This window comes from Coccinella septempunctata, chromosome X, assembly GCF_907165205.1.
Source record: "Coccinella septempunctata chromosome X, icCocSept1.1, whole genome shotgun sequence".
NCBI classification, from domain to species: Eukaryota; Metazoa; Arthropoda; class Insecta; order Coleoptera; family Coccinellidae; genus Coccinella; species Coccinella septempunctata.
The window spans coordinates 12,723,684-12,736,925 of record NC_058198.1 but is presented as its reverse complement, the minus strand read 5'-3'; the positions used below and the strand labels follow the sequence as shown (position 1 = coordinate 12,736,925).

Sequence of the window (13,242 nt, the reverse complement as noted above, 5' to 3'; positions counted from 1 at the left end):
ACGGGTTTGTAAAGTTCGGGCAGGCCAATACCGGTGATTGTATCAATTTCTGCTTGAGGGTCTCAAAAGCATTCTGTTGGGCGGTCTTCCATTTTCAGGTTTGCTTCTTTTTGAGTAATGCGGTAAACGGAGCCACAACTTTGGAGAAGTCTTCGATGAATCTTCGGTACCATGAAGCAACACCAAGAAAACCTCTCAGCTCTCGTACGGATTTCATTTATGGCTGAAATCTTATCAGGATCGGTACAAATGTCGTCCTCGGTTACTACATGTCCTAGATACTTCAATGATTTTCTTACAAACTCACATTTTTCCGGATTTATTTGCAGGTTGGCCTCCCTAAGGCGGTGGAAAACTTTCATTAGGTTGTCAAGATCTATTAAGAACTAATTCCTCTAAGGGCGGAGGAGTACTGTTTGCGATCCCGAGTGAATATTGTGCGGTAAAACTCGATCTATCGATTTTGTTAAATATGGCACCCTCTGTTGATACTGTGGCTGTTAGAATTATGTGCAATTTCAGATCAATAATTGTAATTGTGCTCTATATTCCAACTCATATTACTGATGAACTGTACGAATTATTTTCTGAAACAATGTCCACACTGGATTGCTTAGTGAATGGTCAAGTGGTCATAATTGGGGACTTCAATTCTCCACTATACATGGAACATTTTTTGACTGATCGGCGCACTATTTCAATTGATATGTTCAAACAATCTCTGAATCTGTATCAGTACAATAACTTGGTGAATTCTAGTGGAAGAATGTTGGATCTGGTGTTTTCCAATGTGGAGTGTAGAATAACTGGTTCGGACCTTCCACTAGTCCCAGCTGACTCTCATCATCCACCCATGGCGATTTTGTTATGTTCCAGGCAGTACAGGGAGGTCTGCGATCTTGATATTGATAGGAGTGTTTCAGTGCTTTCATCATATAATTTTCGTAAAGCTGATTATTCTGTTATGTATGAACGTTTTCTCAATGCTGACTGGTCGAGTGTTATGAGTAGTTGTGATCCTGAGGTGGCATGTTCTGAGTTTTATAACATCCTTGGTGATATATTTGATCAAACTGTTCCGGTTAAGATCGGCAGAAAACGTCGTTTTCCTTCTTGGTACACCTCCGAGATAATTTGGTTGATCCGCTGCAAGCATAGGGCATTGAGAAATTGTAGAAAATATGAAAGTAGTTCAAATATCCTGAAGTATAGGTCTCTGCGTAAGTTGCTTAAATCATGTGGCGCATGAAAGTTTCATCAACTCTTCCGAGGAATTAATACGGAGCGAACCTGCAGCTTTTTGGTCGTTTATACGCGACAATAGGGGGTCTTCTCGTATACCTGGTGTTATGACTTTAGATGGTAAGACGTTTTCGAAACCTCAGCAGATTGTTGATGCATTTGCTGACTATTTTTCCAGTGTGTATGAGAGTCCTATTGAAACATCAGCTGTGGGTCAGGTGATTGATGGCACTTTCATCGAAACCGGGAACATTACCTAGAATGATGTTGTTGAAGGGACCAAAAGCTTTCTGATAAGCGTACAGCTGGACCCGATGAAGTTCCTAGTTTCTTGATCAGGGACTGTATTGCTGTGTTGGCTGCCCCCCTGGCACATATTTTTTATATGTCTACTGTACTGGGAGAATATCCTTCTCTGTGAAATTGTCGAAGATTGTCCCAGTTTTCAAAAAGGGTGAAAAATCCGATATAAAAAACTACCGACCAATAGCTATTTTGTCTAATTTCTCAAGTTATTTGAGATAATTATATCCAATTCAATATTTCCTTATGTTAAGCAAAGTATTAAGCCTACTCAACATGGTTTCATGCCAGGAAGATCAACATGTACCAACCTTGTATGTTTTTTCGAACAAGTAATTGATTCGTTGGATTCATCCGGTCAGGTAGACGTAGTATATACGGATTTCCAGAAGGCGTTCGATAGGGTCGATCATAGAATTTTGTTGAATAAATTAAGATCTCGATTTGGATTTGGGAATAGGTTAGCACTTCTAATCGAATCTTATTTGGATGAGAGAAAATGCTTTGTGGAGGTTGAACATTCAAGATCCTTTCAATTCTGTGCTACATCTGGCATTCCTCAGGGTTCTAACTTGGGACCTTTATTGTTCCTTCTATTCATAAATTATATCACCGATGATATAGAGATATACATTTCGACTTTGATGTTTGCTGATGACCTCAAGCTTTTTTGCAGGATATTTTCGGTTTTGGACTGTGTCAGATTGCAGAATGCACTTGATGTTTTGTGGTGTAGATTGAATGGACTGTCTCTAAATGTGTCTAAATGCTTAGCGATGTCATATTCCAGGAAAAAAAAATGGTTTCATATGATTTTTGCTTGGAAGGTCATACGTTGTCTCGTGTAACTGAGTACAGGGATTTGGGCGTTTTGTGCGACAGCCAGTGTTCCTTTGTGCCACACCTGAATAGCCTTATTTCTTCCATCAGTAAATCTTATGGGTTCATTATTCGTAGTGGAAGGCGATTTCAGAATACTTCCACATTAATTGCTATCTTCATTAGTTTCATTCGTAGCAGGTTAGAATATTGTAGTGTAATTTGGAGAACAATTTATAGTAGTCATAGAAAGCGTATTGAATCGGTGCAGAGAAGATTTTATAAATATCTAGTTTGGAAGGAAGATGGCATCTATCCTCCGCCCGGTTATGATAATGTGGCGCTGCTTAGTCGGTTTCAGGCCCAGTCAATAGACCATAGGGTCGGAGTGGCTGCAATTTTATTTATTTATAAATTTGTGAATGGTATTGTTGACTTTCCGGAACTGCTGGCTAATCTAGCATTTTTGGTGCCGCGCTCCGGTTCTAGGAGCGGTATTGTATTCTACTGTGGAGCAGGAAGAACTAATGCCAGTTTGAGATCGCCAATTACTTATATATGCAAATTGTTCAACTCCATTGCTAACAGATGCGATATTTTTCCTGATTCTTCCCGCTGTATAGTGTCAGCATTTTCGGAAGACATGGGCAGGCTTTGATCATTATTACTATTTCTTCTGTTATTATTTCCATTGAATATATTCGAAGAATTATTTTAAGGTTTTTTTTTATGAATTTGAAATGTTTGAATTGTAAATTTGTTTCCTCTAATTGAATTGTATTTTCCTCTAATTGGGATATTGTTCCTGTTGGAAAATAAAGGCTTATTATGACTTTAGCCTTGCGGCTTTCACTATCCTCTCCGGAGGAAAATTCACTTATCCCAGATATCTCAGATATCAAAAGGATTAAACTCTGTTGGAGCCCTTTCCAGGTTTTCGGGCTCGTGGTAGTGGTCGGGTCCGGGTCGCTCCTCGGCTCCCTGCTGTAGGTTGGATTCCTGCTCCACCCGCACTTCCTGTCGGCGCAGACGGTGTTCCTCTGCATTCCTCATGTACTTGCGTACAGTTCTCGCCGTTCCGAGCAGTACCGCCTTCTGCATGACTCTATAGATATTTTCGTCCAACTGAAGTTTCCTCAAGTTTTCTAGTAGTTTTTTCGGTATTAGGCCAGTAGATGGAATGACAATAGGGATGGTCTTGATATCTTTTAGCTTCCACTGTCTTCTGGTTTGTTCCTCGAGATCTCTGTATTTTGAAATTTTTTCAGTGTGCCTATCTAGAAGATTGTTATTATTTGGAATCGCCAGATCGATGAATAGTGCTCTGTTCTCATCCTTATTGAGCAATATGAGGTCTGGTCTATTGTGGGTTATTTTCCGGTCTGTGAGAACCGTGCGATCCCAGTAGAGCATGATGATGTTCATTTTCCAACACAGCTTCCGGATGGTAATTGTTATAAGGAACCTTTTTCGACCTCAGAAGTTGGTGTTTTAGTGCCAATTCTTGGTGAAGAATCTTGGCAACAGCATCATGTCTATTTTTGTACTTCGTGCCGCAAACTTCTGACATCCCCCGGTGATGTGCTGGACAGTTTCATGTGTTGCACAGCCATAACGACAGCTATCGTCTGCCACTGAGGCATCCTTGGCGATATATTTCATGTAATTTCTTGTTGGAATCACCTGATCCTAGATGGCGAGCATGAAGCGCTCTGTCTCAGGAAACAACCTTCTGGAAGACAACCAGTAGTTCGACGCAGATATGTCGACGTAATCATGGTTGACCTCGTTCTGGTGCCTCTCATGCAAAGGTTTGCCAATCAGTTTCTGCATTTTACTTTCTGCAGAGTGTTTGTCGGTTCCCAAGTGATCCTGTTGCATCTTTAACGGTGGAGAACTATCAGCAAGTCCTTCAATTTCCTGGGACATACGGTTGGACAAATCAACAATTTCTCTTCCCCCAAGATGTCGTGGCAGCTCTGTCCGTTCTATTGAGCTTTTGGGGTGATGCTTATTGTGTTAAGTCAGCATCGTCCTTATTTTTCTCTTTAAAGCTGCTAAATTGGTGGTCGTCCAAGAAATGATACCAAATGAATAGCTCAGCGCCGAGCAAGCGTAGGTGTTAATCGCTTTTATCAGATTCTTGCTGTTAAGACCAGTTCTCATTATCCTTCTCAATCTTCGGGTGAACTCCTCCGTTAATCCGTTAATTCTTTCTTCATCTGGGTCTGATTGATTTTTCTTGCCTGTTTCATGCCTAGATACTTGTATGTGTCCCCTTCCTTTAATGCTTCAGTGTCTGCACCTTCCTTGAGTTTGAACGTACCATCTTCTATTTTCCCTCTCGTTATGTTCAGCAATCGACATTTTTCTAGTCCAAACTTCATTTTGATGTCTTCCGAGAATCCTTCCACCATTTTTAGCATCTGTTGTACATGTATGTACATGTATTTGTTTTTTGGTAGATGCGAAGAGTTTCAAATCGTCCATGTAAAGGATATGATTCAGTTTCATCATAGTTCTACTGCCGCTCTTGACGGAAAATCCGTAGTTCGTAGAATTCAATCTATGAGACAAGGGATTCAGGGCCATGCAGAACCACAGAGGGCTCAGCGAATCTCCTTGGAAAATTCCGCGTCCTATTGAAATAGGTCCTGTTGTAATGGAGCAATCTGCTGCTTTCATTTGAAGACTACTACGCCAGGTTGACATGGCGTTTTTCAGGAACTTAACAGTATTGAGATCCACCTTGTAAATCTTCAAGATCGGCAAGAGCCATTCGTGGGGTATAGAATCGAATGCTTTTTTGTAGTCTATGTACGCAGCGTAAAGATTCCTCTGCTTGGAGAACGCTTGATTGCAGATAACTGAATCTATTATTAGTTGTTCTTTGCACCCTCGGCTTTCTTTGGTGCATCCTTTCTGTTGCATGGCGATGATGTTATTCCTTTCGCAATGGTTGTTAATTCGGTTTGAAATGCACGATGGCATTAATTTGTACATCGTTGGAAGATTTGTGATTGGTCGGTACTAGGATGGGTCTTCTGTATTCCTTTGGTCTTCAGGTAACAGGTATGTTGTGCCATGTGTAAGGAATACTGGCATTCTTTCAGGATCTTCAATGACATCATTTATTGCGGAGGTCAATTTGTCATGCATGATCCAAAGTTTCTTGATCCAGAAGTTCTGTAATCCATCAGGCCCAGGGGTTTTCCAGTTGTGTAGTCCTCTGATAGCTGATTTTACTTCTTCAATTATGATCATGTCATGCTGCATCGGCTCATATTTTATAGCTTCAGATTTTTCATCTTCAATCCATCCGGTGTCTCCATTGAACTGAGGATTCGTTGATTATTGTTCGGTCCAGAATTTTTCAATGGCTTTCTTTGGTGGAAACTTTCCATTTTCTCCATCAGACGATGTGAGTGACCGGTAGAAAGTTTCTTCCGACTTCCTATAGTTGTTCGTGTTCTGCCCTAGTCCCGTGATGGAGTTATATATGAACACAATAGTTTCATTCATGGACGTTGTCCACTTCATGCGCTTTATAACTAACCCCGCTTGGGTGAGCACTGGCTGAATATCCTTCGCAGCACCTTCAGCCGTTCGAATCGGCAATTGAATTGGACTCGTTGTTTGCTGTTGTTGCTTTGGAGCTGTAGCTTCTTTTGCAGCAGGAGCCCGCTTCCTCAACATCCTGCCACCGACGTCCCGCATGCTGTCATGTCCAGCGCCGGCTCCAGACATGCCCTGACGATCCCCAGGCAGCGACTTGTTTCCGAGGCTTCTCGTTATCACCATTTCCATGGGTTTGTGCTCCCCTTTCTCGGTTTGGGAGAGGGGTAGAGAAATGAGAGCAGAAAGCGATGGCTTCCCGGCAGGCCATCTACCAGATAGCTGCCAGGCAGGCCAGACATTATTATTATTATATATTACGATGTTCGTCCAATGTCTCTCCAAGAACTACTATGTCATCCAGGTACGCAAATGCAACCGGTCCATCTCAGGGACAATAACACGGTCCAAAAGACGTTGAAAGGATGCCGGTGCGGAATGCAGACCAAAAGCCCTTACTTTGAACTGGAACAGCACACGGCCAGGGACGATGAATGCGGTGATCAGTTGGCTCTCGGGGGCTAACGGTACCTGCCAATAACCCTGTTTCAAGTCAATAGTGGTTATTTACTTGACTTTTCTCAATTTGTCTAAAATTTCTGAAATATATGGCAACGGATAAGCCTCTTTCAGAGACATTGATAACCATTCGGAAATCCATACAAAATCGGGGTTTACCATGGTTTACCATAATTTTTCTTGACAATTCGGTGGCTCAATTCGGTTTGCAAGAACTCTTCCAGTCGGACTTTCTCTTCTCCACTCAGGGTCGTCAAAAGCGGTCCTATCACATGTAATTGTCCTCGGTTTTCCGATTCGCTGAGATGGGCTTAGATAGACCTTCCATTCAGGAAACATTCGGCGGTTTGAAGGTTGATTGAAAAAGTGTGTGTCCTCAGTATATCCATTCCTAGTACTACATTGACAGGTTGATCTGAAACTAATAACAATTAAGCTTTCATAATTTCAGGCCCAATCCGGATCGGTGCGGTATTTATTTCTGTAATCGGTATGGAACTTCCGTTAGCGACGTCCGCGTTCCGTGGTAACGTCTCTAACATAATCCGGTTGTATACCACCTACCTCACAGTGTGCGGCCACTTCTTATGCTGATGAAGGACCTGGTAGCTCCGGTGTCCAAAAATGCGGCGAACTCCTTGTCTCCTACAAAAACATGAATAATCGGACGGTAATCGGTAGGTTTTCCTTTCTGAGGAACCGAGGACGTGGTTGTTTGGAACTGGCGGATCCCCGATTTCAGGCAGTTCCTTGGTAGTTTAACGAACACCTTCAGTCCCTGGACATGATACCCCTCTTACCACATCGAGAGCAGAACAGCAGCGGTTTCGAGGTGCATTGTGATCGGAGATGGCCCTTTCCCCCACATCTCCAGCACAGGGGTTCGGTCGGCAGTCGGTCAGAATTTTTCGGTTCGTCCCGTCACTGAGGTTCTGCTTTGGGACATTTTCGGTTTTTTGGATTGTTCGGTGCGGTTCCTAGTATTCATGTGCATTCCGATCGGTTTGAGGGTCGGTAGGGGATTTCGGAAGGTGAGATGCGGTTCGTTGATGAGACTCTTTTGGAACGGTGGCGAAGTATAGTTAGCAGTTTGCCATTTAACCAGTTCGAAAACCGCAGTTCATCTATCGTAGAGGTCGGTTGGAAGGCCAGGGCGGTTTGCAATTCTGGCAGTAAACGTCGCCTGCTATTCCTCGGTCGGTCGCTTTACGGTCAATTTCTGAAACAGATTTTGCATTCGAGTTACATACAACAAGAGTCGTTCATCGGTTCCTTGAGTGCGTTTCTTGATCTCCTCTAGTAGAATCTCCTCGTAATCAGGAGGAAGAAAGGCCTCTCCGAGTTGGTCCTTGAAATCTGTCCAGTCGCTGAATGTGCCTCTTCGGGGAACGTACCAGTCTCTTGCATCCTTACGTAACAAATCGTAGATTGACTCAAATAACTGTTCGTGGCTCACCTTTCTAGCCTCGGCAAGATACTCAGCCTCTTCCAGGAACGAGATCACGCTTCTCGACCCATCAAATGTCAGGCTCCATTACCATACAGGAACTGTAGGAACGGAATAATCGGTAGTTTTTGGCGGTTTCGTAGACGGATGTTCGGTCGTCAGTTCGGTTTCCTTAGTCGTTGATACTTCGCTTCTTACTTCTCTCACCCCAGCGGTTACGGTAAGAGATGACGCAAAAGAAACTCTCCTCGTGATTCGGCAAAATCCCTCGCTAATCGCCTGGACTCAGGGGATGTTATCAACGGTCTGTGGTTATCATCGGTTTGGGCGGTTGTTCAACGGCAAGTAAGAGGTTATCGGCGGGTGGTCGGTTGTATGAAGGTCGATTCTGCAAAAAAGTACGTTCAATTTGTTCAGTTATCACCCTACAAACTTCTTGACGGTCTTGCTCAGCCTGTCATCCTGAGTGGTCGGTGGGGATATGTCACCTTCTTCTCCCAAGTTCAACAAGTCTGCCTCTCCAACGTTTGTTGAATACGGAATCAAACCTGGACCAAGTCTAGATGCGAAGTAATTCCTGGTCAATCAGGGACGGTGTGCTGGCGGACAGATTTCCTGGGACACCACCTAATCAGTGAGTATTCTCCAGCTGTCTCATAGCCACCCTCAGAGAGCGCTCCAGCTCGGTTTTCTTGTGAAGCAGACTGGCAGCTTCCGGAGATAGACTTCTCAGTCGGCCTTGAACGTGCAATAGCCGGCTCCTTATGCGCTGTAACTCATTGTCTCTATTAGCAAAATCAAACTCACATATCTCTCCCATCAAGTCGAACAACTTGGCACCACAAACACCAATTTCCTGTGCCTGGTCAATGTCATATCTTGGTATTAACGGAATTTCGGAATGGATAGCCCTTCTCAGTTGGGCTCTCTTCTCCTGAACGGTGTGTCCTACGGTACAGCCTCTTGCCTCTAGCTCCCACGTAAGTTCGTCTCTTTTCAGTCGGTTGACATCCATTTTCACGGCACCAAGCAATCAAAGAAAATATTAACAATATGCACTTTATGGATATATACAAGAAACAAAGAACGGTTACCAATTTGCCAGTATAGAGTATTATGGTTCGATAAAAAAAATGAAAGAAACGGTACGGACGGTTACGGTAACAGGAACTACTCACAGAACAGCAAAGTCCCTGCTCGGGCTCCAGATGTGACGTACTCTTTCTCACCCTGGACGCTCCTTACCTTTGCTCGGGCGCCAGTGGGGCAATCAGTAAAACCCCACGTCATTCACAGAATCTCCAAAGAATTAGAGAGCCCGGGTATACTTAATTGATCAGTGGAGAAGGGTAGCAGTGAAAACTAGGGTGGTAGCGTCTTCTTGGTCTCTGCCTTCTGACGATTTTTAATCGTTCAAAAAGAAAACCTACCTCTTCTGACGAAAATCTAGCTGTAACTGATTTAGGGAACAAATTCTGACTGGCAAAAATTACTGGCAACAAAATAAACGTTCAGTTCTTTATTCCTACTGGATTAAATTATTTACAGAAATGTACAAGCAATAACAAATGTTGATGTCAACCGGCGGCCAGGTCGGCGTGGGGCGGCTGATGGAACACGGTCTCTCCAGGAAAATTCGGTTGAAATAGACGGTAAATACGGTTAAATTCTGTACGGTCACTTTAGAGGAGTACGGTTGAAATAGACGGTAAATACGGTTAAGTTTTGTACGGTCACTTCAGAGGAGTGCAGTGGAAATAGACGGTAAATAAGTTTAACTTCTGAAATCCTGGCAAGTCACTCCCTCTGTCGGCGGAAATCGCCGTGGCTGGTCTCAGTCCAATTGCAGTGCACCCTGTCTCTCGCTCTCTCTTTCTCTTTGTGACCTCCAAAATGGCTGCCAGTGAGACAGCAGGTCGGAAGAAGCTGTCAACCTGTAACAGATCGGTCGGAAGTCGGCAATATATCAACAAAATGAGCACCAAAAATACGGTAGGAACCCCAAGCCCTCCTGGGGCCCAAGGGCGGTCGAACGGTCGCGGAAGCCGGCACTCTACACAGCCTACAATAAATAGATCAAGTTTAAACGGTAGGTAGGTATTTTTAGCCAGTACAACGGACTAAAGAACGTGGAAAATAGCGAAGATATCCCCTCAGGTATGCACTGCGTAAGGAATAATAATGCTACATGTGACTTGCCTCAAACTTTCAAACTCGTCGGATATCTAACTATCGTGAACGGTAAAACACCTTATACACTTTCCTTGGCACCTCGATCTCAATTAATTCTCTCTTGACCTTCAGCGCCGGAAGTCGAAGAAGTACCCCTCTCCTCGGAAAACTGGCCCCACTATGGGTAACTCATCGGATTTCTCGTTTCCTTCAACACCACAGTGCTCTGGTACCCATAGTAGAGTCACTTTGTTGCCTCTGGCCAGTTGATTTATAGTATTACGCCACTCTCATGTCAGCAGAGATCTCTGGCAGTTTTATTGCAGGGGCCTCAGCATGGCCTGGCTGTCCGTGGTGATATAGATATGCGCACCTTTGAGGTTGATTTCAAGACACTCCTGAGCGCATACGTAGACAGCCAGTGTCTTGGTTTATAAAAAAGAGGCTTCACCTTCCAGGGTTTTAGAGATCCTCAGTTTAGGTCCATATACGCCAATGCCGGTGCCCCTTTCTGATTTTGATCCATCAGTAAACTACGTCGATGACTTTTTGTCCAAACGATTCACGAAACTTATTGCACTAGGACGGTCAGCTATGACCTTTTCAAAGGCGTTTCGAAATCGAAAATGATTGGCATAACATCCGATGGTTTTGCCAAGAGGTCTGAGTCCAGTTGATTCAATATCCTCATATGTCCAACCCACTTTTCTGGTAGGAGATTCTCGTTAAGGGATATTCTTATTGAATCTAGCAGGCTACAGTTCCTCACATGTGAGTGTAGGGGAGGCAGATCAAGTATGGCTTCAAGCGCTGCTCTAGGAGCTGTGTACATAGCTCCCGTAACACCAACATAGCCAGCCTTTGTAGTTTCTGCAGCCGGCAGCGTGTGGCGGTTTTTATCCACTCTGCTAGAGATGCATAGGTGACAATAGAGCGTATCACCGCTGTGTATAGCAGTTGCAAAGACTCTTTTGCAAGCCCACATGGCCGCCTTGGCTCTGGAAAGAGTCTTATCTTTGTTCTTTCTCCAGTTGATTTGGCTGTCCAGATGACACCTAGATATTTGCACTCACTGGAGAACTTCAGAGACTAGCCATTCAGGACCAGAGCTCTGAAGTCGAGATTCCTTTTTCTTGTAAATGGATTATTAGTAAAAGATCAAAACTAAGTATCCAGAATAAACTGCTGCAGTTCTTAAACTCTTATGGTAGACTTATGGTATAGAACTGTGAGCCTATGCCGAAACATCCATAATCCAAAGGTTTCAATCTAAAACACTTCGTATGATAACCAATGCTCCATGATATGTCCCTAACAAGAGGATACATGAAGACCTCCTGATAACATACATATCCGAAGTGATACGATCCACCTCCACCACCTACCAAGGAATACTACAGGGACACTCGAATCAGTTGATAGAAAACCCCTATATGCAAGAACCCACAATCAGACGACTAAAAAATGGCCCAGATATGTTTCAGAATGAAATTGTGAACGAGAAGGAATGTCACTGGACATTCACTTCCATACTCTTCCTTTTTTGATTGGATTTTTCTTTTCTCTTCTCTATTGCAACCATACATAATAATCAATACCATGAAATAACTAAAAATATATATCTGACATTTAATAGTATCTAAATTGGTAGATTATGAATTGAGTAATAAATAACACTAAAAAAATATTAGAAAGGCATTCGTTTTCATCCTCATATCATAATTCTTATTAACATTCAAATGCAAGTTTCGCAAATTGAAAATTCAATATGACGGCTCCAATAGAGTTTCGTGTTTATGATGAAAATGCGAGTCGATTCGAAATTAGTATCTGGGGATTTTGGATTCCTCAGTCAAAATTTTCGATGTATGAGAAAATGATCCTCGGTAAAAATTAAAATGGCAGCTTAATTAAAAATTTGTTTCTGGCTTTGCAGGGTTGAAGATTATGACTCATCTGTCAAAACCGAAAAATTCAATATGTGACAAAAGGAAAAGACAGTAGAATGTAGAAAACTTTTTATAAACGCGCTTATACTTTTGAATCCACTGAAAATGGGATTATATATTTTTTTCTTGGTTATCGAATATGAACATTGGATATTGGAAATTTTCACGCTTCATGCTCATACTCATATTCTTCATTATTGGATAACTAAGAAGAAATATCTATTCCTTCTCCTTCCAAGTGCGTTCAAATATGAGCGTTGTTTTTTAAATGTTTACTCACATGTTTATAAATCCTTACTATATCATCACAACAACTTATGGTTACTATTACTTTATACCTTTCATCAATTCTGTATGGATCTAAATTTGTTTTCTATTTCTTCCACAGGTAGCAATGTTATCAACAAAGATTGGATGTGGCTACTGAAAATGGCAATTGTTTACAATATTGTGCGGTGAATAGGAGCCTGATTGCTCAATTATATCAGCATGATAATATATCGAATACAAGTGAGAAGCAGAAAAATCATGCACGCTTCGTTTTGAGCATATGTGTGAAATTATAACTTGTATAACATGAAGACTGTTAAATAGTACCTAATCATTTAGAATAGAAAATGCACTTTATAGATAAACGCTCGTGATATATCTGAATTTGCCAAATATTGAAATATTCACAGGAAAATAATGATTTATATATGTTTTCTGTTATGTAAAGGGGGATGGAAATAAATGAGCTGTAGTTATTTGGATTCCCGTTTTTTAGTGTTCCCCATTTCTGGCTAGTCCACACAAACTCATAGGGGATCAACATTATTTCGCAGAGAGAAAGTATTTATAATAATGATGTCAACACAAAGTGGGATGATGCAGAAACATAACCGCCCAACTAAATATGTAATATTAACATACCAAAAAGGAACCGAAATTGCAGGCTTGTAAATAACCCCCGATGAAAACGTTATCCAAAAAATCAGAACGTCATGAAACAAGAAATTTCTAATTCTTTCGTCGTAGAACAAACACCCTCTGTGTGCCTAGCCTGTATCGGTTCCGAAGTAAATAAAATTCCCACTCTAAACTCGGAATTTAGCGAAAAATATTTTTTTAATATCATGTGGCCCTTTATGCCTTCGTAGTTACGATATCACATTAAACATGAAAATCACCGAAAAA

The 13,242-nt window shown here is 42.1% G+C and overlaps 1 protein-coding gene across 4 annotated transcripts in view; it reads left to right on the top strand.

Annotated features, from left to right (window-relative positions):
* LOC123321548 (neurotrimin-like) overlaps window positions 1-12,818 on the top strand; it is a 652,977-nt gene extending 640,159 nt beyond the window's left edge. For all 4 annotated transcript variants that reach the window (XM_044909213.1, XM_044909212.1, XM_044909214.1 and 1 more), the window contains one exon: window positions 12,455-12,818. In XM_044909213.1, the coding sequence (XP_044765148.1) occupies window positions 12,455-12,525 (71 nt within the window). In that variant the 3' untranslated portion in view covers window positions 12,526-12,818. The remainder of the gene's footprint in view (window positions 1-12,454) is intronic.
* The last annotated feature ends 424 nt before the right edge of the window (window positions 12,819-13,242 follow it).